At 39.1% G+C, this 26,238-nt stretch overlaps 1 protein-coding gene across 16 annotated transcripts in view; it reads right to left on the bottom strand.

Moving 5' to 3' along the window:
* Positions 1-26,238, bottom strand: part of LOC137277665 (protein scribble homolog) — a 112,834-nt gene that overhangs the window by 44,835 nt on the left and 41,761 nt on the right. For 13 of the 16 annotated variants that reach the window (XR_010956625.1, XR_010956626.1, XM_067809530.1 and 10 more), the window contains exons 7-31: positions 24,176-24,320; positions 23,758-23,830; positions 23,165-23,210; positions 22,040-22,123; positions 21,212-21,327; positions 20,171-20,343; positions 19,035-19,165; positions 17,559-17,681; positions 16,093-16,216; positions 15,287-15,528; positions 13,912-14,133; positions 13,112-13,270; positions 12,607-12,684; positions 12,042-12,164; positions 11,451-11,534; positions 10,827-10,919; positions 8,395-8,415; positions 6,675-6,755; positions 4,590-5,378; positions 3,273-3,383; positions 2,970-3,029; positions 2,534-2,650; positions 1,827-1,943; positions 1,030-1,092; positions 578-799 (exon numbers count right to left, since the gene is read on the bottom strand). Coding sequence is in view for 14 of the 16 variants with exons in the window: in XM_067809530.1 (XP_067665631.1) it covers positions 578-799; positions 1,030-1,092; positions 1,827-1,943; positions 2,534-2,650; positions 2,970-3,029; positions 3,273-3,383; positions 4,590-5,378; positions 6,675-6,755; positions 8,395-8,415; positions 10,827-10,919; positions 11,451-11,534; positions 12,042-12,164; positions 12,607-12,684; positions 13,112-13,270; positions 13,912-14,133; positions 15,287-15,528; positions 16,093-16,216; positions 17,559-17,681; positions 19,035-19,165; positions 20,171-20,343; positions 21,212-21,327; positions 22,040-22,123; positions 23,165-23,210; positions 23,758-23,830; positions 24,176-24,320 (3,597 nt within the window). In the remaining 2 variants the exon portion in view is untranslated. The remainder of the gene's footprint in view (positions 1-577; positions 800-1,029; positions 1,093-1,826; positions 1,944-2,533; positions 2,651-2,969; positions 3,030-3,272; positions 3,384-4,589; positions 5,379-6,674; positions 6,756-8,394; positions 8,416-10,826; positions 10,920-11,450; positions 11,535-12,041; positions 12,165-12,606; positions 12,685-13,111; positions 13,271-13,911; positions 14,134-15,286; positions 15,529-16,092; positions 16,217-17,558; positions 17,682-19,034; positions 19,166-20,170; positions 20,344-21,211; positions 21,328-22,039; positions 22,124-23,164; positions 23,211-23,757; positions 23,831-24,175; positions 24,321-26,238) is intronic. The other 3 variants (XM_067809519.1, XM_067809529.1, XM_067809523.1) reach the window with 2 other exon arrangements.

Genomic DNA, 26,238 nt, shown 5'->3' with positions numbered 1-26,238 from the left:
GACAAGGCCTGCCCAAGATGTAACAAGGATCGTCTTTCACTTTGACAAGGCTAAACCTAGATGCAACAAGGAATCTTCTGGTGGGGCAAGACCCATCATAGATGCAACAGTATCAGTATGCTTGTCTACTGTGGCAAGACCAGCCCTAGATGAAAAGCCTTTGACTGAGGCTAGATAAAGGTGACCTAACTCTGAGGCCAGGCCCACTAAAGATGTAACACTGTCAGTATGTTCTTCTACTGGCAGTGGCCTAGTTCATAACATCAAGTGGATACACCATATAGTGATCTGAGCTTCTACACAAGATGTCTAACTACACTTAAAGGTGCTCAGTTGGACTCTAACCATGCAGGACTTGTGTAGGTGTAAATCAAGTGAAGGATGGGATCACTGGAGACATCACATACTAACAGTGTCTTATACACAAATGCAAATATAACTTTACATAATGAAGGAACACTTTCACAGAAATACAAAATTCACTGAATAAATTAACTTCAATTAGAAAAGATAATGATATGAAACTTGCAAAGTCATAAAAAATAGATTTGTTCTGGTGTGTTAAAGAGTTTCTCACCTGTCGGATTAATCGCATTTCCTCATCCTCCCTGTCAATACTGGATACAGAACCTTGCCGGGATGATGCCAGGAACCCGACCGGACTGCCGGGACTGGATATCTCTGGGGTGGAGTTGGGGTCGTAGCCGTCACACACCATTATGTTCATCTTATCTCCAACACTGCGCAATGCTCGAACAGCTTCTTGGTGAGTTGACCCAAGCAGACTCGTACCATTCACCTGGGGTGGGAAAATTGTTTTAAATATATATATTCAGAATGACAACTTACATATTGCAATCTCATAAACAAAACAAATGTTTATTAAATCCCAATCAGACCTCCAAAGACGTGTCTGGTATGGGATGAGCGAGTGAGTGAAGTTTTAGGCTGATTTCAGCAATATTCCAGCAAAATCACACTAATGGAACAGAAACATTGTACCCAGGTATGGGAATAGCTGGAACTAACCTCAAGTATTCTCTGGCCTACCACAAGCCGTCCATCTTTCCCCACAGCACCTTCTGGGTTTATCTGGAAACAGATCAAACATCCATCAAACAGTCTGAAGACAGTAAGAACAGCATTCCGTAATGAGGTAAGGATAATGTTGCTTCCTGCGTTCCAAAGAAAGCATGGTGAGGTCTTTAATGGGAAAAACTATGACCCCTCACTTTCTTGTTTAAGCAACAATACCAATTTTTCCATCACAGCTTGTAAATACTGTTTAAGAAAGATAAGCCAATGACATGAACAGTCCAATTCAGGCAGTTGCATCTCACAAGAACTGACCAATTCCACTGCGGAATGCCAGAGATGATTCGAGATATCGATCCTCATCATATCAGCTGTATAACATTCATTGTGATCATCAATGAATATATTTATATAACAATCCATGCATAAACCATGAGTGAGCGAGCGAGACTGTTCTCAGCAATATTCCAGCAATATCACAGTGTGGAAAACTAGAAGTAGGCTTTACCCAGAAGGGGAATGGAACTAGCGACTTTGGTGTGACAAGCAAACACTTTAACATCAAGAATAAGCCAAACCAAACTCCACCCCCAACAGTAATGGGCATGGTAGGTGGATGTTCTTGACTCAAGTCATTAAAGTGGCAAAGATTACTATAATTTATGAATATGCAATATATTAGGTAGAGATGTTAGTGGGTGCACTGACTGGGGGGACATTGTCAGTCTCTAGAAAACCCCAAGAGGTCATTGCAGATGCAACACTGTCAGGATGCTGTCAATTGAACCTACCCGTGATATAAAGATGCCCTCGTCATTCTTGTCCAGAGGGTTTGCAGAGAAGTTCTTGATACCTCCCTTAATACTCATGCCAAGCTTGTCTCCCTGTTCCTTCACAATAACAAGTTCCTGAAACACATACGTCACTCTTACTGAGCTGTTGCCACAAGACACAGAGGGTTTTATGCCACATTCAGCAACATTCCAGAAAAATCATGACAGATGACAACAAAAATGGGCTTCACACATTGTCCCACGCGGGCAGTGTAACCTGATGTGTGACCCAGTAAGTGTGTTAACCTCTAGACTACCCAAACCCTTACATAAAGGACATATACACACATGATATTAGGTTCAATGTGAAAAAACAAGCTTTCAAACAATGAAACACCTTCAGGAAAACATCAACAATCTTGTGACTAATTTCTGTATTGACAAATAAAAGCTAAGAAATAATGTCCCAATAACCGTGTATTGATTCCATGAGAAATCGTTCTGATGATTTCCTTGGTAAGTGCTCAAAGACTTGGATAGTTTCATGCAAGAATATTTACAGTTGTCTCATACAGAATACTGAAATGCCTGTTCAAATTGCTCATGAGACAATCTAGGCCTAAAAAACATGTTGTGGTTCAGATACAACAGATAAAACAAAACTTCGTTAGTTGCAAATTTAGGTGCTCCACTGTCTGGCATGATGGTAATTTAACAGGACTTACCTGAAGACCTTTTGGTGGCGGGTCGTGTCGCACAGAAAGGTTGATCTCAAACGTTGGTGCAATTAGAGCCATCACAGTCTCTTGATGTGTACACTGCGTTACATCTTTGCCATTAACCTAAACATAATACACTCATGTATTCCCTGGCATTGAGAAGGTAACAGTGGTTGCTTGGTTTGGTCACAAAACAACATGCAGTTCAGCTGGAACAAAACTCAAAATGTCCTGTGTCATAGATGTCAACTACTTCCATGAAAAAAGAAACAGGCAAGGCATCCACAGAAAAAGGGTAAGTGGGGATATAGCTGAATTCAAAAGACTATCAGCAGATCCTGGCACAGTTAGGGGATGCAACTTTTAAAAAATGTTATAGCTAGTTGTGGCACTGAAGACCATTAATTCAATGGAGAAGTGCATTTAACAAAGATATACTTACTGCTATTATTCTATCTCCTATTTTTAACTTTGATTTGGAAGCAGCACCATCTTTAACAATCTGAAATGTAGAGAAAGAACACTAAAAGTTTCAAAATATTTTAGAGGTGTGTCGTGGAAATTCAATAAAAGATCACTAACGATTAAGTACTCGAGTGATCCCTTGAAACTTCCCAGTAAAGTCTTCAGTTACTAACGCTCAAAATGTGAAACATGCCCCCTTGTACACAGCACATTCAAACAACCTGCATATTAACAGTAAAGTCAATTTAGTCTGGAGTAGCTCCAAGCAACTAATGTTTACCTTAGAAACAAAAATGCCTGGTTCCTCGGCACCGAAAGGCTGACTGGAGTGGTCACTGCCGCCCACAATACTGAGACCCAGGGGGCCCCCAGCTTTTCGTATCACAATGTCCTAAAAATACACAACATTTCTTTCATCTATTCATATGCTGGACACTAAACTCTCAGGTTTTTCAGAAAGTAAAATACATCTGAGTTTGTCAATTTCATCTAACTGTAGATGTTACTAAGTAACAACAGACCTAATTTTGTTAGTACATCAGTTTTTATTAAATTAATGTAAGGTAAATTAAAGTAAATAGAACATTTCTAGTTGTGCAAATGTTCTTACTGTTCTGCAGATTGGCTAGAATTATTGCTAACTTTTACCACTGCTAAAAAAAACAATGGGGATACAGTGACTTCACGGATGTCTGGACACATTTGTTTTTTGATTAAACAATGCCATTTTCTGAAAGTGTTCAAATCTAACACGTGTTAAAATTTGGATTACACTTTCTAACAAAATTTAGTGCCATTCATTTCTGCATAAATCATCTGGATAACTCAATATCCGGATAACTGGATTTTTGTCATCCAAGCTTGTTGAGACTTTTGGGTTAAAATCACTTCCAAAACAGCATGGTCGTTTTGATTGGCCAATTAAATTTACTCAGTGTCAGATAGGCCTACTTGTCACCTCCAATACCCTGCTGATCAGTTACTTATCCGAATTAGCAGACCTTCTTGTCAAAACACATGGACACTTGCCCTTCACCTCACTCAGTCAGCGGTAGATCAAAGCCTTGTGCCGATGTGTAAGTCAATTTTGTGTTGATACAGTGGGTTCATTCGCAAATTTACTGTCCAGAAATGGAAACAGAATATCCACTATAAACAGTCACGCTTTTAGCGTAAAATAATGATTTTCTGTCATAGACAGGCTAGATTTCTGTCGGATGGCCTAAATTTACAGCTAGCCAACTCAATGGTGTGGTGAAAATTTTAGTAAACATGTTCCAGCTTTATTCTTTGGTTTGCCTGGTCGGGTTAGATCCATTTTGGGAAGGCAACATTATGAAGTTACCAATTACCTGTCTCGCAGGTTTGGGTGTTATTTCATGCATTGAATATATACATTTTGAAGTTCATGTGGTAGACATAGGGATAGTGCAATGAATATGTAACTTCTTTATTACAATATACAACAACTGACCGCACTGTCTACCCAAAAACGAACAGCCGTTAAAACTGATAAAGGTGTGTACAGGTGTGGTTATGAATCTTGAGTGTCTGTCCAAGGCAATGATCCAACAATGGAGAGCCAGCAGTAACTTACCTCATAAAGGGGTTGTTCTTTATCTGTTGAAGGAGAATCAATGTGATTCACATGCACTTTACTAATTGTCTGTCGCTCCACAATAACTGTGCTGTTTCCAGCACTCACTTCTTTCCCCATTAACACAGCATTGGGGCTGGTGTTGGAGTCACTGACATATGAACTATTTACACTCTGAGCTGAGAAAGACACTGTAGCTGGTGTTGGGGAAATGTTTTCCTTGTTTTCTGTAGTCCGTATGGACGATTGGGACGTGTTGGGGGACCGGTTAAACCCGGGGTACACAAACTTGGGCGGCTGGACCGCTGCTGGGGGAGTTGACCAATCAGACGAGAGTGTCCGTGGCGCCACCTTTGGTGAAGATGAGGGTCCAGCACTAGGGGAAGGATTGGCCTGGATTGTGGGTGAAGGGGTAGGTTGGATGGTTGGGATGGGGGGTGGTCTAATAACAGGTGAGGGTGCTTCCTCAACACCTGGAGAAACTTGGCTTTGATATGTATACGATGACGGCACAGCAGAAGCAAACACACTTGGACTAGAGCTGATTTCCGATTGGCTGATGTTCAGTGTCCCGTTGTCAGCTGTAGGTACGTTCTCATTCCAATGAATACGTGGTTGTGTCATTGTTGGCAACTTGTGTGCTGTGGTTGAGTCGACTGCGTCTTTACTGTCCGGGGACTTTGGAACCACTTTCTCTCGATATACAACCAGCTGGATCGTCTGGTCGGAACCAGTCAGCAGTGAAACTGCTTGATCGTGCCGCGCATCAGACAGATCCACATTGTTTATCTGCACGAAACAATAAGTGTGTGACTATAACACATGATCTGATCTCAAGACCATTATATGATATACAGCTGAATAACAGCCTGAAATAAAAATATTTCAGTATGTATCATGTTGTTGAAGCCTACATATAAATCAGGATACTTCAATCTTGCTTGTAACTAAGGCAACCAGGAGCTGAATTTTCAATTTCCAAAGTAAATTTCTGATGGCAACATGAGAATAAATTTGATACCACAAAGCCTTGAACTTAGTGAAAAAAATATATTTAACGAAACACTTTAAAGCTGATTATGTTCGCATGTTCATATTGTGCACCTATAATATATTTCTGCTATTGACACAGAACTTTTTTGAGAGGCATTTAGAAGGTAGAGCACTAAGGAATGATAACAATATATGGATGAACAAGTTCTTTACTACACTGTGAAGTTACACTGAAATGTTATTCTCAATGTAATTAAGAAGTTGTTTATTGATAAATTGAAAACTACAGAATAAGGATAGTCTGTAACAAACTATTTCATTGACACATAAACAATACATGTCAGACACCAACATTCTGACTCTTGAGGTGGAAACAACAACGCAATAAGGATAGTCTGCAAACATCTATTGCAATAATTTTCTCTCCATGAATTGTCTCATTTTAAGTAATCTCCCAAATTACTGTATAGTTTATATTAACTAAAAAACAAGCTAAAGAAATTCTTTTACTAACTGACAAGAAGCCATGAAACCTACATCAAGTAATCAGGCAAAACATAAAAGGGGCAGATAACTCTAAAAGTGAATGAATCTGATACTTCTTGTATTTCGTGCTGTGCATTTATCAACTGAAGTCAAATACTAAACTATCGATAGTCACATATACTATAGATGCACAATAGTTTTTGTTCTACCATTGCTTAATATGCTTCTGGAGATCGAACAATTTCAAACCATCGATAGTTTGATGCACAGTCACAGCCCTACAACTTACATTTAGAGTGAGTGAGTGAGTGAGTTTAGTTTTATGCTGCACTCAGCAATATTACAGCTATATGGCGGCGGTCTGTAAATAATCGAGTCTGGACCAGACAATCCAGTGATCAACAACATGAGCATCAATCTGCGCAATTGGGAACCGATGACATGTGTCAACCAAGTCAGCGAGCCTGACCACCCGATCCCGTTAGTCGCCTCTTACGACAAGCTCAGTCGCCTTTTATGGCAAGCATGGGTTGCTGAAGGCCTATTCTACCCCGGGACCTTCATGGGTCACTTACATTTAGAGCATCCCTGCTATTTCACACTTACCGACATAATGCGATCCCCAACTTGTAGCTTGCCATCATTATGTGCTGTTCCACCTTCCACTATCCTTGATATGTAGATAGCCTGTTGAGAAAACTCTCATTGTTAGATACCAGCATTCACATATTAGGTCACATGCAGGTAACACTAAAAGCACAGACATAGAGCTTGTGATAAAAAGTCTCTGTACACATGAAATCTAACCAAGAAGATCATAGGATAAAGTAGAGTAAGGATTATTGTATCCATTGCTTGCATTCATATTCAACAATGATGGAATCCTGGAATTGTGTTTTCTGCTAAAATTACAAATAGGATGACGTACTAGAGGAGACTTTTATTTTATAACTTTTACAGTGTACATGACATGCTTGTTGCGTCTTCATAAAGCCAAGATAGGCTACCAAACTGGTGGTAACTCTGACACTTGCCCTACAACAGGCAAAACTGGAAAATCAAACTCAACAAAACACTACTGAAATGCAAACTTGCATCGGTGTTGAAAAGGAAGTTCTCAAACTTCAAACACTGTCAGCAACTAACTGCAAAATCTTCTCCAAAATGAGCTGCATTTTCAAGGCACAAAACCAAACAGTAATTCTATCACTGAAAGGTCATGACAAGCAAAGACAGAAGAGTGGAAGAGTGAGGAATCAGTGACATGCTGGAATGCAGAGCACACCATGCACAAGGTCAAGGTTACTCAGAATCAGTAATAGAATCAAGAGTCAGAACAAAAACTAGACACAGCATCCACCCTTCCACACAGAAAAGGTGCTGTCAGAAATGCAACATTTCTAAACCTAAAGATAGAAAAAGTATGACACAGTTATTCCTGTTAATGATACATGAGGAATCAAATCTCACATCAACAAAATAAATGCTCATTGGTAATACTGTTTCCAAAACCAAAATGCTGATTAAGCTATTTTGATTGAAAAAGGATAAAATCTTGGATTAGTCCAATGTAAACCAAACTGATCACAACAATTAGATGAGATGGGAAACATCAACATGCGTCTATCAACTTGCTATTTTAAAAACACACGGGTATGAGGGGCCGCTCTACTTGAGACATCAACACTCTAGTTTCAGTATTCAGTCACAGACTGGCCCAAAAGTCATACCAAGCATGGAACTAGTCTCCTTCAACCAATGAAGGTTACAAAGGGATTAATTCAGTAATAACTACAATACAAACAGAACACCCATAGGCAGATTATCTACTGCTGATATCAGAACTATCAGTTTTACAATTAAAGCACTTGTCTGTAGTTAAAAAACAGAAGTGCAACAACACCAGATTCCTTCAAAGTCTACAGTAAAACTGTAGTCAGGAAAACATTTGATGTTTTGAATTTGAGTAGCATAATTCACCTTAGTACATTGATATTTACAGTAGGATTTCCACTGGTTAACCATAAAAGCTGAAATGAGTGTGATATGGAACATCATATATAATCACCAATTCCTCGAGACCTGCAACATTTAAATACCCAATTTAACAAAGCTACACCACTTTGATACGGTGACGATTAAACTGCAACCAGTTTGTTCCTAAATGTGGTTTAAAAGTTATAGTCACATATTTCATGTTCCTAAATCTAGGGATATTCTAGTTTCTCATGCTGTTGTTGTGAAACACTGGAAGTGTTAATGCCTGTGTTGGTTCTACACAAGGGTGTCTAGGGAGCCATGCTGGCCGCACGCAGCCTGTACCCACCTCCAGCAGGGAATAGATTTGCTGAAACGAAAAATGTCAGGTGACCTTTGTACTGACTGAAGCCAGCGAGAGGAAGTGAGTGAGTGAAGGAGTGAGTGAGAGACTGAAGGATGGGACAGGTTGAGTCAGACCTACTTACAATCATCTAGGACTGTTTGTGGTGTACTTAAACATATGCCATTACCTAGGACAAAAACAACTGGACTGAATCTCGAAGATTTCCGTAACAGATGAAAGGCCAGGGTTGAACCTTAATATACAAAACGCAGAGGAATTGCAGATATCACTTTTCCCATGCTTCCTTCAGTTTGTTCACGACTTTTGGTAAACAGACAACAACCAAACTAGAAAAGTGCCAATAGACATTACAGGTTCGTGCCATGGAACGTGGCCCAAAAACTGTTCAGCATTTGCAAAAATATGATATACCGTTAATATATGGTAGTTATCTTATCATTAAAATTAAGAAGAAGAAGAACCGATTTTATGCTTTGACAACTTCTCTACTGTAACAGATTCTGCATTTTGGTGATAAAGGTGTTAGCGTCTACTCCGAAACATCACATCTACTGCAATAAAGAAACAGTCAATCCATAAAAACTTGTTCCACTTCAATGTACCAGCTTCCAAAATGGTATGTGAAGAAGGAACTGACCTGATTAGTCTGCAAGTACGGGAACAGTGTTTGCTGTTTCTAAAACAGTCAAGTTTATCATGACTGATCAGACCGAATTGGTTACAATGTTTCCCTGCTATGCTGCTGCCTCATGGGAAGACTACTAAAGTTATCAACATCTCCTCAGCTGATGTTAGGAATCTTAAATACGATGTGTTTATGAAGCATGCAAATATTTGTTTATCCAGTAATTATATCATTAGGGTAATGTGTGTGTTCTGTTCGTTTCACATGTACAGTTTGTTTCATCAGTTTGTTTTCCATGACAGTGTAGATATTTCAGAAATGTCCAGTGTGAAAGACATAACCACCTTGAAAGCCAAGCATGGGCAAAGAACATACTAAAAGCAAACAGAACCCATGAAATGAAGAGACTGTAGACAATGGGCTGACTCAATGACAAAGACGACAAACTGCTGTTGACTAGAGGATCTGATGGCGACAATACTACAGTTCACACTGTCACAAGGACTGGGGGTTTTGTCAGCTCACGAAAAGTAAATCCAATTTGTCTGTTCGGGAAGATTCTTGGAGAACACGTTGCAGAGCCTGTCATGGTAACCATAGCAACAATCATGGCGTGGAGAGAATTTGACATGTTTACTTACTACATCATCCATCCCCATGATGTGGCGAGCGAGTGTGGGTTATGCCACTTTTAACAATATTCCAGCAACATCAAGGTTGAGGACACTAGAATGGGCTTCACACAAAGTACCCATGAGGGGAATTGAACCCCGGTCTTTGGCGTAACGAGCGAAAACTTTCACCACTAGGCTACCCCACCACCCCCTTGATTAGGAAAGTCAACAAGAGCCTACTCCACAGTCAGCTTACTTTCGGTGGCTGTACTTAAACCAGAGTTTATTGTGTTACCAGCTCTCAAGCAATATTTCAGCTATATGAAGGTTATGTATAAATAATCCAGTCTTGACCAGTGACTGATTTTGTGAACAAGTATCTAGGTTGTAACAATCAAGTCACCAAACATGACCACACAATTCATTCAGCTCTACCAACCATCATAGGTTGTTGTGGGCCAATTTGTTACTAGATTCCCATAAGGGGAAAAATACTTGTGTGACTGTAGGCAAATTCTAAACCTGAATTCCATCAATTAAAACAGGTTGACAGAGAAGACATTAATATGTCTGCGGTGTGTAATGCACGCTAAGCCAAGCAGAGGTATCCAAGATGTCTCCCCCAAAGCACATTGCGCATTGCTAAAAATACATGAGTGGCATCAATGCCTTCATCACACTTTTCCTGAAGCCCTTACACTCTAATAACTCCACCTTGGCATTGCATCACTTCAGCTGTGACAACCATAAACATATTTGACAGAACAAAAATCAGTTGTAAATGATACATTTGTAAGATATATCCATCAAACTGTCCTTTTGGATATTATTTTATATTATTTTATTATTATTTTTATATTTATTATTTTGATATTATGATGTATTTCACGCATATATCATGAGCATATCATGACACATAGCATGATATGTGTTATATCTTGACCTGTAGATTAATCTGCAATATCAATAAGTTGAAATAATTATGTCTATAAAACCCTCTGGCAAACATCAGTTACATCAAAGATTTACCCACATGAGCAAAAGCAAGTTAAAACTGGCTTGTGACACAAAAACACAGTTTCAAATCCTAAAATAAAAATGCCACTACTTGCTTCAGAAATAAAGTTGCTACAAGCAGCTCAAATAAATAAGGAGATAATGGGCTTGTCACTCACTGAATCATTGCCCTTGTAGGGCACGGAGCCACGCCCACCAGCTATACTGAAGCCAAGACCCCCAGCATCCCGATACAGAGTGGTACTAATCGTCTGGAATGGAGATGAAGGCTTGTAAGAGACAGAAATTCATGTTCGGGTTTGTCATGATGGAATGGAAAAGGAAAGATTTCACAGAAATGAAATTCCGCATTGGACACCTGGTATTTCTGGTTTACGTCTTAGCAGGGGAAACCCATCATGACACTTTGTTATAAACTAACAACAATTTTCATACTCATGTAAAAACATCAATAACATTGGAAAGTTAAAAATTTCTTCTGGTGCAATGAACTATGTTGAGCATGAAGGAAACTTGTGATTGAACGACATGACAAAAACAGCAGGGGATGTAACATGTAATCATGATGGGTCGTAATGTCATGACAGGACCTATAATTTTGAAGTATTTCACCGTATTACAGTAAGTCTTCGCTGACTTTTCATGAGTCAACAGGCTTACATTACTTCAGTCTGGAATTATATATATTACCAATAAAGTGATTGCAAAAACAAGAACTAAAACAATAAAGCTGATTCAGCATGGAATAGTCTTTTCTGACTTCCAAATAAATTCAATATTACCTCCCCATAGACCTCCATCTCCGGCTCAGGACTGAATGACACGGTGGCCACGCTGGTGTGGGTGTGCTCCTCTCCATCACACACCTGGCACAGGAAGAGTTTAAATCTTAGTTAACCATAAAATTCAAAAAGGGCAAAAACATTAATCCTATCACAAAGTGATGACCTGAATTCCTCACAAGTAGACAATACTTATGTGTGCATGCTTGTGTGGTTTTCTTTGTTCAATGCAGCACTCAGCAATATTTCTGCTATAAATCATTGCGGCCAAAAAACAATGCCCTGACTGATATTGTGATGCTATCAAAGCAATCATGTGAATCACTGAATGAGACAACTGGATCTATGTAGTTGCTGCCTTCGACTCCCATATGTTGCTGTGGAACAATTCCATCTAGGAATCCCCATGGGGAAGTAGGATATCCACAAAGCTTTCAAACTTTCCACATACAGTGCATAAATATCCATAATATTCAGTAGAGCTCTATATTCAAAGAACTGAAACTGGACAAGATTTTCAGAATATGTTAGGCATCTTACACCCTTTGTATTTGATCTAAATACGAAACACAATGATATACTAATGCTTACATCAGGAACTGTGTTGGGCACAAGCCTTTCCCTCCCTACAACCATGATGATGTCGTTCCCACTGCTCTTCAAGACATTCACAGCATCATAGTGGTCTGCATCCTTGAGGTCCTGACCATTAACCTAGACAAAGGGAGACAACTTTCATTCTACCACACAGTCTAATTTGATGGAAAGGTAACAGATATTCACATACCACCTTACAAGGTACATACAACCAGGGACATTATTCATCAGTATCTGTAGATCAATTTTTCAGATTCTAAATCTATTTTGATTGAAACTGAATACAACAGTTTTCTGTTCTAATTCAATGAACAAAACATTTTTACTTCCATACTGTCATAAATTTTTGCAGTATCCTAAGTAAAAACAATCAATCATATATTATGTTCACCCTGGATAAAATTTGAACTTCATGGAATCAGATTTTTTATTTCATGCTCATCTAGACTTGAAGAAAGTTCTTTCCTGAAATTAAGTAAAAAAAAACCCCACTTCATCAGATCCACTTTGATGCAGCTTTGCCTGCCACTGTGACCATACCATCAAGACATATACTCACTGATATAAGTTTATCTCCTTTCAATATGCCAGCCTTCCCTGCAGGCCCTTCCTCCGAAACTCTTGAAATAAATATACTCTGAAAGAACAGGATGATAAATCTGGCATTAACAACAGTCCTGTGTAAGACCTGTTAACTTCTGCTGATGCCCACTTTAGCTACATCCACAACACATTTGCTTTGAGAGTCAGTTACACTACAATGATGTGCAAAAGAAAGCAAACAAAAAGTCAACCTTGGACAAGATTCTAAACACAGCCTACCCAGAAATCACATTCCCACCAAGTACTTATCACACAAGGACAAACTTTCATGATGAACATCTTCTTCATTTGGGTGAAAGAAATACTTGCTAGAATATGATACAAGAAACTGTATCGAAATGTTGCATCACCTGAATAAAAAAAGTTGTTCATCTATCATCCATAGCGTCTGTCCTTATCTGATTCACCAGTCAAATATCTATCATCAAATCTTATTATGCACATTGATACCGAATACACACCTCATCATCTCCCTTATATGGAGTTGAGCCCTTTCCCCCTGCAATGCTGACTCCTAACCCTTGCCCGGGTTCGCGATGTATGGTTATAGCCACGACCTCTTCCTCCACCTTGACTGGGACGTGTTGAGTTGTCAAGGCCATTGTCTCGTCTTCTGGGGGCTGCCATAACATAGGTCACAAGACATTCACACTAGGAACTAAAGGTGTCCCAAGAGATGGAAACATCTCTGCACATATTTTAATAAGTACTTGGCTTCATATGCTCATCAAACTTCTTTCCAAGATCAAAAGTTATAACCTGATGTTGATACAGTGTCATCATTCACAAGCAATGAGTGAGCATAATTTCATGCATTTTTAAAAGCAATATTCAAGCAAAAGCTCAGCTGGTAACACTAGAAATGGTCTTGACCTCATTATATCAATGTGGTAAATACAGTCTGGGTCTTTAGTGTGATGAGCAAACGTATTAACCATTGGGATACCAAAGCCCTTATGAGTTATGGAAATGACTGGTCAAAATATACAATGGTTAGAAAAACATAATCTCACATAGGTGAGTACCCAGTAAGATGGGATGGTAATGAGAGGGGAAACCTTACAAGCTAACAAGCTGTAAACTCATGTAGGTAAGACTGAGATTTAACTGATCCCCTGAAGTCATGGAACTCTGAGCCATGCCATCATGTTCCCTTCCCTTTCAACAGCACAGAATCATGATAGTTGACTATCGATAAGCAAGTCTCTCTGTCATTTATTACCATTATACACCCTCTCTTCTATTTGGATGTTCTACTCACCGCCAGTTCAGAATCTACTGCTGCTTTATCCTTCTGAGCAGCAGCTTGAGCAAGTATCTCCCTCACTTTCTGCTCAGCATCTTCCTTACTACTGTTCAGATTGATACGCTTGTTCTTGAGGTAGTGGGGCGTGTCACGGCGACGAAGTCGATGGTCCTTCTCTGGCTGTTCTTCTATGTCGTCAGCAAAACCCACCTTTCTCTCACGCATGTCTTCCGAGTCCTGCAGCAATATTAACACCTAAAATCATCCACTATTTGACAGGTATTCCTTAGAAGATGACAGATGAAAAAGGTAAATATTACTTGTGTATAATGATTTTTAATATTTGAATATAGTGATGTTGTTACATAATCCTTATTCCATTTGCAGGATGATCAGTGTCATTTCCTCCAACTTTATTTTTGTTCACATAATCTATCATCTTCTATAAATACACATTTGTATGTTTATTTGTTGACAAGACCTCAAAGACAACATGTTTTCAGCTATATGACAGTGCCCTTTAAATAATGGAGCCTGGATGTACAATTAACCAAACCACTGAGTAAAACCAACACAGGTGATTGCATAGTGATTTTAACCCCAAAGATCGCCACAGAATTTAACTACTCAAATATGACCTGGTTCTACAAAGTGACAGTAAAGACAGTCTTGAAGGAATATGGCTGGAAGCGTAAAAAGAAACTGATCCGGGTTCTTTAGGGGCCGCAGGTCTAAACAATTAATAACAAGAGTCATCAGAAGATGACATATCCCCCCGGCCCCCACATATTTGAAAGGACAAATCATATGACAGTTACTTAATGTCTTCTTAGAAACTAAGCCCATCCTTCCATTTTGAGACTAAGTCCGAAATGTTTCCATGGAACCCGAAAAAATAATAAATCACAAAAACCTGTAAATAGCAAAAGTCATCACTATAGGTTCTGATATATCTACCAAGTTTTGCAGAAAAAATATTGAACAGTTTTTGAGTTCTGCTCTGGAAACGAAGCCCATCCCCATATTTTGCAAGTAAGTCCGAAATGTTTCCCAGGAAACTGAGAAAATAATAAATCACAAAAACCCGTAAATACGAAAGGGTCTAAAAATATTGAATGGTTTCTGAGTTATGCTGCGGAAACAAAATGATTACAGACAGAGGGACAGACAGACAGAGCTTCGACTATATATTACATGCCGGGGGGATAAAAATGACCTCAACACAAACAAATCAGTGGAATTCTGAGGCAAATTCTCATAAATGAAGAATGGTAGTTACAGTTACATTGGCACCTTAACCACTTTCAGGAAACAGACCAAAGACTTAGCACCAAGGTCACTTTGTGAGACAGTACACTGGGTCTGTACTGTCAAGGTATTTCTGACTCACATTATCACTATATTCATCCTCGCTCTTTGTCCCATCAGCATCTTCGTCAGAGTCATCAGCTTTGCGTTCCCTCAGCTCCCCACTCTCATGTGACGTATCCATGGCCCGGTCGTCTTGCATAACAGTAACTGGTGCAATTGTCACACTCTTCAGGAGAGGCTGTGTTTCCTTCGGCAGCTCATCTTCTTCTGTTGATGATTCTGACTCCACCTGAGGGGGTGGAGGTCCTTCCAGCTCTGGAGCTGCCACAGACATCATCCAATAATGTCTCCCATAACCATATCAATTAATTCTAAGACACACATAAATATACCGCCTACATTATCAAGCATACATACATAACCCAAGATTGTATATATTCTTCTTTTGTTTGATTATGCATGCATTTATGCCTATGTAATGACACCCTCAAGCATCAGTCTTAAGGATCCAGCTAGGACCAAAATTATACAAGTGGGCAGGTGAGTGAGTGATCAGTGGTGAGGGAGAATAATTTAAGTTACTTTTAAAAATATCACAGCAAATATCATGGTGAGGGACACCAGTAATGGATTTCACACATTGTACCCATGTAGTGAATCTAACCCAGGTTTTCAGCGTGACAACTGAACATGTTAACCACTGAGATACCCTTACTGTCCCTATACCATACCAACTTCTAGTCCAGTAAACAAAGTTCTGTGACAACTTTCTGTCAGTCAATGTGAAAATGATCCTTGAATAACTGTTGATACCTTTGAAACAGGCAGTGCTCAATGAAACGTAACAATACGAAAACATGATCCCTTGCTTGAAACTGCTGTTACCTTTGATGATCTGTGGTGGCTCAATCAGCATGGCAACTTTCCTATCAGGTTTGTCATCTACGGATGAATGGTCATCTTCTGTCCAGCGTGGATCATTGTCTCTCTGAGGCATGAATGTCTTATCCTGGAATACATTACATAAATATCTCCCGATGAATACATAGATTGTCGAACAGTAGGGTAGAATGGACTGCATTGAAGGCAGGTTTCACTATGTACACTATTAATCCAGGGCAAGTAGAATTCAGGAATTTCTGTGTGAGCTAACACTATCATCAAGCAGATCAGGTCCAGAGAGTGTATATCACCCTTAACCCTGTTACCATCTATTTGCAGTAGTTACCGTGCCCAAGTAACTGATTAGTGAGCTTAAAATGACAGTATCGAGAATGGGAGCACTTCAATGGAATATACTTACCTATTATTGACATTCCAAATCTGTTTCCAAATGCTACACATGTCATGTTGTCACTATCATTATTACATAACAAACAGAATGAAGTCTGGACCAAACAATCCAGTGATTGAAACTGTGAGCATTGATTCGTGTTGTCTGACATGAAATAAAAAAAGCATTTCCACCCAAACTGTTTGATCACCTACTAAGCTGGAGGCCGAATCTAACTCTGTGTGTGTGTGTGCGTGCGTGCGTGCGTGCGCGCGCGCGCGCAATCCTGCAGTACATTCTAGTAATGCCTATGAAGAATATAAACACATGTCCAGTGTAGCCACTGGTCAATAAAAATCCAACCAGAAGAGTAGATATCCACAGTGACAAGGCCGACTAGCATAGTTTCATAGGGACATTTTGTAAATATATCACCCAGGACTCAACTTGTTATGGAACAATACCCTTTTAAATCAAGCAAGATCTTCTTCTCATGTTTGCTTACTTTCAAATTTCAGGCTAGTGAAATATTTTGTGGGCTAGAAGCTTCAGGCATAGCTAGCCTGAGTGGCTAGCAAAATTTGGAAACTAATTCGCACACTGAACATGCCTGGACTTACAAGTGCCTAGTTTAATGTTCACAGCAACAAACATGAAGTATGCAACTTCTAAAAAAATGGGAAATTGTAGTTTAAATTTCAGGCCAGATCAGTTAATTTTCTTGTTCATGTTTCTTTTTTTATCAATTTTATTGACTCAAACTTAATGTGAAACAAAACTGACGATTCAGAAAATTTTGTGAAACATTTGATACAAGAGACTACAAGAGAACACCAGAATGGAGTAAGGGAAACCAAACAAGAATAAATCTTGCCATCAAATCTGACATGCAGAAGATATACATGAAAGATCTTTCAACAAAATGCAAAAAAATATGTTTTACCAATGTAGGTCCTGAAGAGGATAAGAAATCATAGAATTTGTTTGAAATAAGAACATGAATTACAAAAGATAATGGATGCTGTTCATAAGGAAGCAAAATAGTACATAAACTGCAGCATAGTGTCAACAATCTCACCTCTGCGGATTTTTCATTGTGCGGAATGACGTGACCGTCGATGCCTTTGTTCTGTTTGACGAACTTTGCATGCCGAGCTTTCAGTTCTTTAGGATGTGGAGTGTCATGACGTACAAACGTGGTCTGTTGGAGTAAGTGGAAGCAAATATGTCATGCACAGACAGGCAGATATTCAGACACGGGCAAGACAGGCAAACAAACCAACAGACATAGACAAAAAGCATACACTGAAGGTAGTAACGAAAAACATGGAGAGGAAGACCACTTGGGTTGTCTTTTCAAAAGAATGTCCACTTAATTGATAAGCGTCAAATTATGTGTCAGTAATGTTGCATACTTAGCATTTCTTTCACCTATGGCTTAATATATCTTGTGTCAGTGAAAGTGACATTTTTAAGATTTTGCTACAATTAAGTCAAAACAAATAGGACAGAACAGTAGCTTTGTGTGGAGTGTGTGAGTAAGTAAGCTTTTACTCGACTTTTAGCAATATTCCAGCAATATCACAGTGGGGAACAACAGAAATGGGCTTCACACATTGTACCCATGTGGGGAATCGAACCCGACCCTTCAGCACAACGAGTGAATACTTTAACCATTTGGCTAGCCCACCCCTACACCCCTTCCTTGTGTGGAGTAGGTCCCATGAAACATATTTTCAAATTGTGATTTTATTTTACATCAAAATGTCAATAATAATAATCACAACAATAATCTCCTTGGCTTCAAGGAGATAGTAATGAAGTTGATTTAACAGCACTTAGGCCAGTAATGCGAGAGGAGATGCAAAAGTTTCCGAAATGATTCCATACAACTTGTTATCAAACAATAACAAGAGTGAGGTTCAAACACAGATACATGCAACAGATAACTGATAACTGAAGAATATAAGATCAATATAAACCACATGGACCTCATAGAAAACGGATGCATAAGATGCATGGAGTAAGAACACTTGAAAATAATTACTTGTTACAGATACTGTGAGTTACAGCAGATGTGGAAATTTGAAAATTTCAGAAAAAACAAGAGCTTACAGCTTGAGGTATACCAAAGATCTAATGACTGATGTCAAAGTCAGGCTTTACTGTCACAATACTAACTCTATTCATCAAAAGCTGTGCCAAAACAATTTTAGACTGAAGTTATTTCTTCAAGTTTTTCTTGTTTATTGTACATTGCTATCCCAGAAATAATCCAGCTATATGGTGGCAATCTGTAAGTAATCAACACTGCACAATCCAGTGATCAACAGCATGAGCACTGATCTAAACAATTTGGATATAACATGTGTAAACCAAGTCAGCAAGCCTGAACACTCGATCAGGTTTATCGCCTATTATGACAGGCACTGGTTGGTAAAGACCAATTCAAACTCAGGACTCCACGGGTGTTTAGTACATTTTTTGTAAAATATCTGAAATGTCATTATAACCATAATTCATTCATTCAAGATCCATGAAGTGCCATAGATACCTCTGAGTCTTCATCAGATTCTCTCTCGTGTTCGGCAAACCTGATAATACTCTCGCGAGGATTTCGTTGTGTACTGTCCGTCCAACTGAGTCGACTGTCACCATCTGTCGTACTACCCCGCAGTAGGTTTTCTGTACAGAACACAAGCACAGTGCTACAGTTGATTTCCTTGATTCACATGAAAAATTCTGAAATGTTGTCTTTATCAAGAAGGGAGATAAGGCTTTAGAATGTGTACTCATTTGGGGAACTGCACCAAACCTTCTGTAGTGAAAATACTCATTAATGCCACATATAAGAATGTTGATAGTTCTTAGGTCAAATTTGACATACTGACATCTGTTTGAGTCACTTATGAATCAGGCCCCAATTTCTCGAAACAAACTTAAGTCTGAGTTTTGACTTAAGTTTGAGTTTTTATTCAAATTTGAGAAAATACATTTCCCTGAATTTTCTGAAATTGATACTAACCTCAAAATAGTAGAAAGTTTGACTTTTGTGAATATATTGCTTAAGGTGTTTGGGCATTATGTATTTAAAAATTTGCATTTGAGTTACAAATAAAGCAGTTTCAAATTGTCAAACTCTGTTTGAAATTTGAGTGAAAACTTAAGTTTGTTTCGAGAAATTGGGGCCAGGACTGCTTGTTGTCATATTCTGAATCATGGTACATAGTTGTGGTGTTCCAATTGATTGTAGTAACCAACAATTGGTTGTAGTAACCAAAGATTGGTTGTAGTAACCAAATGACCAGGCAATTAACTGCTTTTTCTCATAACTGAACTACTGTTATAGCGTTGGAAACACTTGACGATGAAACATATCTTAGAAGCTGTCAGGGCCTGAAAACATTCATTTCTAGAATACTCACTTCGCTTACTGAAAAGTCATGACTGAATACACCTTGGAGACTTCAGAAGTTTATGTTCATGATATATTAGACAACACTTTAAAGTATGTTGTGACATGTCAACCAATTCCCAACACTCGTACATAGGGTTGTAACATTCTCTGAAATATGTCACTGTAGTGACGCCTGACATCATCAGCGAATTTGGATTTAACACAGAAATGCCATTTTGACCAGCCTCTCCGATTCAGGGGGTGTAGAATATGACCGGAGATGGCCCACTCACCCATGCTCTCTGTGTGGAAGCCTTGTTGAGGGAGCAAGAAACAGGTGAGCACTTTCTGTCCTGTTCGCTCATCGAAATCGGTCTGGAACTTCAGCATGGGCTGGGCCTGGTTCTCGGACAACCACAAGGCCTTCAGGTTGAGGTTCATCACTGTGATTGGCAGGTACTCCAACCTGGAGCAAGATGTGGAACTCTAACACAACACTGTACAACACTGATAGCCTTATGTGCTTCACCGTGGAGAGTCAGATAGTTGGTGTTTTGCTGCTTTTAGCAATATTCCAGCAATATCACAGCAGGAGACAAGATTAGGGCTTCACATATTGTGCCCAGGTAGGTTATCAGACCTAGGCCTTATGATAACGCTCTAACCACTAGGCTACCCCACAACCCCTCTTCACAGAGGTGTAGGCAAACCAATGACCACAAAAAAGGCTGGAACTTTTAGTTCACACCTGTCTTCTCATTTCATGATGCTCAAAAATAATGTAGACATTTATGAATGTCTGTAAATAATCAAGTCTGGACCAGATAATCCAGTGATCAACAACATGAGCATTGATCTGCGCAAATAAGAACTAAGACATGTGCCAACCAAGTCAGCAAGCCTGACCACCCAATCCCGTTAATCGCCTCTTACGACAAGCATAGTTGCCTTTCATGGCAAGCATGGGTTGCTGAAGGTCTTATTCTACCCCGGGACCTTCATGGGTCACAGTGTGTTGTATATAACGTCAGCCATGACAGATTAACTGGTCACATAAGGTGAGAGAGTTGGCTTCTACGCCGTTTTAGCAATATTCCAGCAATATCATGGCAGAGGGACACCAGAATTAGGCTTCACACACTGTACCCATGTGGGGAATCAAACCCAGGTCTTTGGCATGAAGAGTGAACGCTTTGACCACTAAGCTGCCCCACAGCTGCCTGGTCACATGAAACATTCCTGTCTTGTTTAGCTTCTTGTGAGCAGTATATTTTGAAACTAGCTTTGGTCATATTTGTTCCGTATATATGTGTATATGTTCTGCTGTAGCTCACCTGTTCCCTGAGACATCTAACACATGTACTTTCACCAGATTGCCCAACTCTTGCGGTAACCTGAGCAGCTTGTTGTCTCGCAAAGACAGGACCCCCAGTTTGGTGCATTTCCCCAGCTGTAGAACACATGCATAACACAGGTCAGAAACCTCAAAAATCATTTTGCCTATTTGCTTGTGACACTGCAGTGAAAAGACAGGCGTAGTTAATGTGAAAACTACACAAAATAGTTAATGTGAATCACAAAACATACAAAGCCTGTCAAATAAATATATCATGGTCATAATTTGCTTTTATTAATGTTGCACTCAGTGATATTCTGAAGACTAAGGTGAGTGAGTTGGGCTTTACTGCTTCTAGCAATATTCCTGCAATATCACAGCAGGGGACACCAGAAATAGGCTTCACACACTGTACCCATGAGGGGAATTACACCCGGGTCTTTGGGGTTACAAGCAAATGCTTGAAGACTGGAGTACACATCTGACATGTAATTAGGCAAGTCAAGGAGCAGTAGCATCCAATCCATATGTTAATGGGGAACAGCTCTGGTTCCGAAACTCTAATTATTATGGATACATTATTTTTCTTCAGTAAAAATTACCATAATCATTAAGTCTCAATATCAGATCTTCATAAATATTCAAAATCAAAGCAAATTTAGTTCACATTTTCTGATGTGAAATTATTTGATTGAATCAAGCCTACTGAAGTAGGACATTGTGCATAACTTGATCTGCAGAAAGACCTGGAGTGATAGTATTCAGTAACAATAGAAGACAAAACAGCTATTCAATTTGGGTAAGATACAAAACAAATGTGTCTTACCTCTATTGGAATTTCTGTAAGTCTGTTTCTATCTACATTCAAATTAGACAGATTTTTTAACTTTCCTATTGTAACTGGCAAATCCTGAAAACAAAGAACATACACATATTTGTTTCAGAACACTTGATTCTGTTTAGAAAAGTCACAATCAAAATGCAATCTAAAAATTGTGGCAATTTGTTCAGAAGTCAATGACTTAAAATATAAATACATTCTACTTATAATAAACCTTTCATTCAAGGAGCATGACCTGTCAATGAAAATCTATGCATTACATCCATGTTTTTTTTGTTAGCATGATCCAGATGTCCAGATGATCCGAATGGGGAGGGAAACTTGAGGGGCAGAGAACCCAGGCCCCGACGTCTGCCATAACTGAGGAAAAGTGTTTTCTCTAACATATATACCATCAATGATCATTTAATCAAGCTACACAACTCAATGGCAGTAACTATAAATAGATAATGCCTACACATCTCTGAGAGTTGTAGTTCAAATCTTGCTTGGGAGAACATTTGCACTTTAAACTTAATCTGGAACAATATTTTTCAATCGATTTCGAACATTAAAAAAACAATTGAATGTTGATGTTCATATAGAAAAGACAATTACAAAAAGTAAAACTTGGGAAGAAGTTACTTACAAAGCAAAAACCTCAAATGTGGTTATTCTGGGACAACAAAAGATGACCTAATATACAGTAAGAAGCACACTTCAGGTTTATATGGGCTATCCCATAACAGGCCAGACGGGTTCATCAAGTTCCTCCTGCTAGTTGGTGAACAGGGCGAGAGGACAAAACTAGCAGTCCTAAATACCAGCTTCGTCTGAAGAACGACTGATATGTATCATTAAATAGCAGACGAAAGAAATTACAGGAATCCCATGGTGTAAAGATAACATCAACTTCCTGGGGCTGTGTTTTTGTTGTGTGCCCATGATGAACATTGAAAACATGATGACTTGAAAAGCTCATAGGATGCAGTGTCCTGAATGGACTGAATTTTACTGTCAGTAGTCTCCAGGCAAACTTAGGACTAAGTCTGCACTGGTCTCTGTAGCACCTATCACAGCATGACTGTAGCTGGGTCCTCTATCTGTTCATCATTCATACATAATACTTACTGATAATAAGTTCTCTGTTAAAATTAGTTCTTGTAAATTTTCACAGCTGAAAAATATGGAGAAAACGTTTTGAGATTTGAGACATTTTTATTTTTAATAGCATTGCACTATAAGGTTACGCCTTGTTATTAAATCTGATCTCAAATCACAACAAATCATATTACCATGTTCGAGTCCATGTTGGAAAATGGAACTTTTCAAATTTGGCAGAAACATAGTATTTTCTTGTAACAGGTAATGATATGCTTCATCTACAGCAAGCATCGAGTTTGTGCTGCTTCCTGCAATAACATGATCACAGCAGAGGACGCAGAATTAACAAACTTTATGGATATCAACTTTTATTAAGAGTCCGACATTTCGTTACAGATTCTTGTACCGTTGTCAGGAAAGGACTCCCATAATACAGAAGTTGTTATCCATAAAGATTGTGCATTTCGTACGTCCCAGCATCTAAATTGCCACTCAAAGAAGACACATCATGAGCTTCACACGCACACTGTACCCATGTAAAGAAATCACCCCAGGGTTTCTCAAGAGGCATAGAAGTTTCATGATAATATCCAGCTATTTTCCTAGTAGGATCTACCAACCTTCCTATGTGTGGAGTCAGGGCAATCAGCCGGTTCTGATCAACTTTCAAGATCGCTAATCTCTTCAAGAATCCTGCAACACAACATACTTCAGGTGTCAACAGACTGCCTCTTCTACAGGGACGTAATAAGAAAACTTCAATGCCATTTACAATGTTTTTGTCATGCTTCAAAGATCCCTTTGAATGAGTTGGTGTTTCATATGAAAATTATTTTTGACACAATCATAAACTTGACATGTATAACTTTGCAGGACAGGAACAAAACTGGAAATGGTTTTTCTCTGCGTAAGCCACAGAATTTAGGGTAACAATTGTGTGGTTTACAACTGACTGTTTACTAAGACAAGCTGAGACAAGATTAAGCACTACCGATATTCTGAGCAATGATTTACTTCATCAAGGTACAAACAGCCTACCTATTCCATCAGGAAGGTATTCTAGGTTGTTCTGTGACAAAGAGAGGTCTGTCAAATTGTGAAGCCCCCCGATCTCCTCCGGCAGAAAATCCAGCTGGTTCTCAGAGACATCCAGCTGTGTCAATCTCTTCAGGTTGCCGATCTCCTGAAAACAGAATGAAATGTTTCGGCAACAGGGATGTATAGTTAGCCAGAACTAGGTGCCAAATTGGTCCTAGCCACAAGGATATACATGAAGACAATGTCAGATGATTCTCAAACCTCAACTTTGAGCGAGTTTTACGCTGCTCTCAGAAATATTCCAGCTATATGGCAAGGTTGTGTCAACCAAGTCAGTGACCCTGACCACCCGATCCCGTTAGTCGCCTCTTACGATAAGCATAGTGGCCTCTTATGGGAAGCATGGGTTGCTGAAACCCTCTACTTTTAAGTCTTACACAACAATCACAGTTTATGTGTAAACTAATGACCACTGGAAGCAGATCAGAGAACTAATTATTCAACAAAAGCACTGCTACTTGCAGTCAGCAATGTCACAGAAAGGTGACCACATTCTCTAAATGATGTCTAGGACAGTCAATCTAGTGACTATCTATGGACTTTCTCAGTTCAAAATTGTTCATCAATGATGGCAAACCAATACCTTTGATACAGAAAAAATAGGACTAGCAGATAGTGTGCAAAATAGATGCAAACGCAATGAACATGAACAGAAGTTGTTCTCTTGTCCCAATATATCTTAACTTCACAATATGGAACATCTAAGGTGTTAAGACTGAATGCATCAACACATATAGACAGTTTCACATTTCATCTATTGAAGCAAACTATATTTAAAACAAACACACTAGTAATAAAGCTATAGAAATAAATTGTATCTATGGTCCCGGTCCGTTGCTGTCTTGTACTGTGTACAACCAACTTTAGCTAAATTGAATTTAATTAGTGGTTCCCTTCAGTTAATTACAGTCGTAGATTAACATGAGTTAGACTCAATTGATTGAGTCTGAATTGGTAAGATGATTTCCACTGACGAAGAAAATGAGGCACAAGAAGAAAATTCCAGATTCGATTCAGTCAGAATCAAAAATGAAAATACTTCTTTCTCTGTTGTTGTAGTTCAAGATCTTAGTTGTCAGGGACCTTTATGATGAAGGACATGCATCACAAGATGTTCTCCAAGCATCTTGATTGACGAGACGAATGGTTTTCCCTTTTTCAACTATTTCTGTCATTTTTAATAGGACCATCATTCCTGTTATTACCTGTTAACAACACCTGACATAATTATCTGCCATAGGTCTGTGACACACATCATACCATAGCCCTGCTATATTTCGGTAAGACTACACTATACCTGGTACCTTCTGCCATCTTGGAAAGCAGTGTACTTTTGGTTCGGGTTCGGGTTCGGGTTCGGGTTCGGGTTCAGGTTCAGGTTAGAATAAGGTTATTGTTAGGTTACGGTCTAAGGTTAAGGAGATGTGACACTAACAATATGGTTAGGGTTTAGGTTTAGGGAGATGTGACACTAACAATATGGCTAGGGTTTAGGGTTAAGGAGATGTGACACTAACAATATGGCTAGCGTTTAAGGTTAGGGAGATGTGACACTAACAATAAGGCTAGTGTATAGGGCTAAGGAGATGTGACACTAACAATATGGCTAGGGTTTAGGGTTAAGGAGATGTGACACTAACAATATGGCTAGGGTTTAGGTTTAGGGAGATGTGACACTAACAATATGGCTAGGGTTTAGGATTAGGGAGATGTGACACTAACAATATGGCTAGTGTATAGGGCTAAGGAGATGTGACACTAACAATATGGCTAGGGTTTAGGGTTAAGGAGATGTGACACTAACAATATGGCTAGGGTTTAGGTTTAGGGAGATGTGACACTAACAATATGGCTAGGGTTTAGGATTAGGGAGATGTGACACTAACAATATGGCTAGGGTTTAGGTTTAGGGAGATGTGACACTAACAATATGGCTAGGGTTTAGGGTTAGGGAGATGTGACACTAACAATATGGCTGGGGTTTAGGGCTAAGGAGATGACAC

The sequence above is a fragment of the Haliotis asinina genome, chromosome 3, assembly GCF_037392515.1.
Source record: "Haliotis asinina isolate JCU_RB_2024 chromosome 3, JCU_Hal_asi_v2, whole genome shotgun sequence".
NCBI lineage: Eukaryota > Metazoa > Mollusca > Gastropoda > Lepetellida > Haliotidae > Haliotis > Haliotis asinina.
This window is presented reverse-complemented; position numbering and strand designations above follow the sequence as displayed.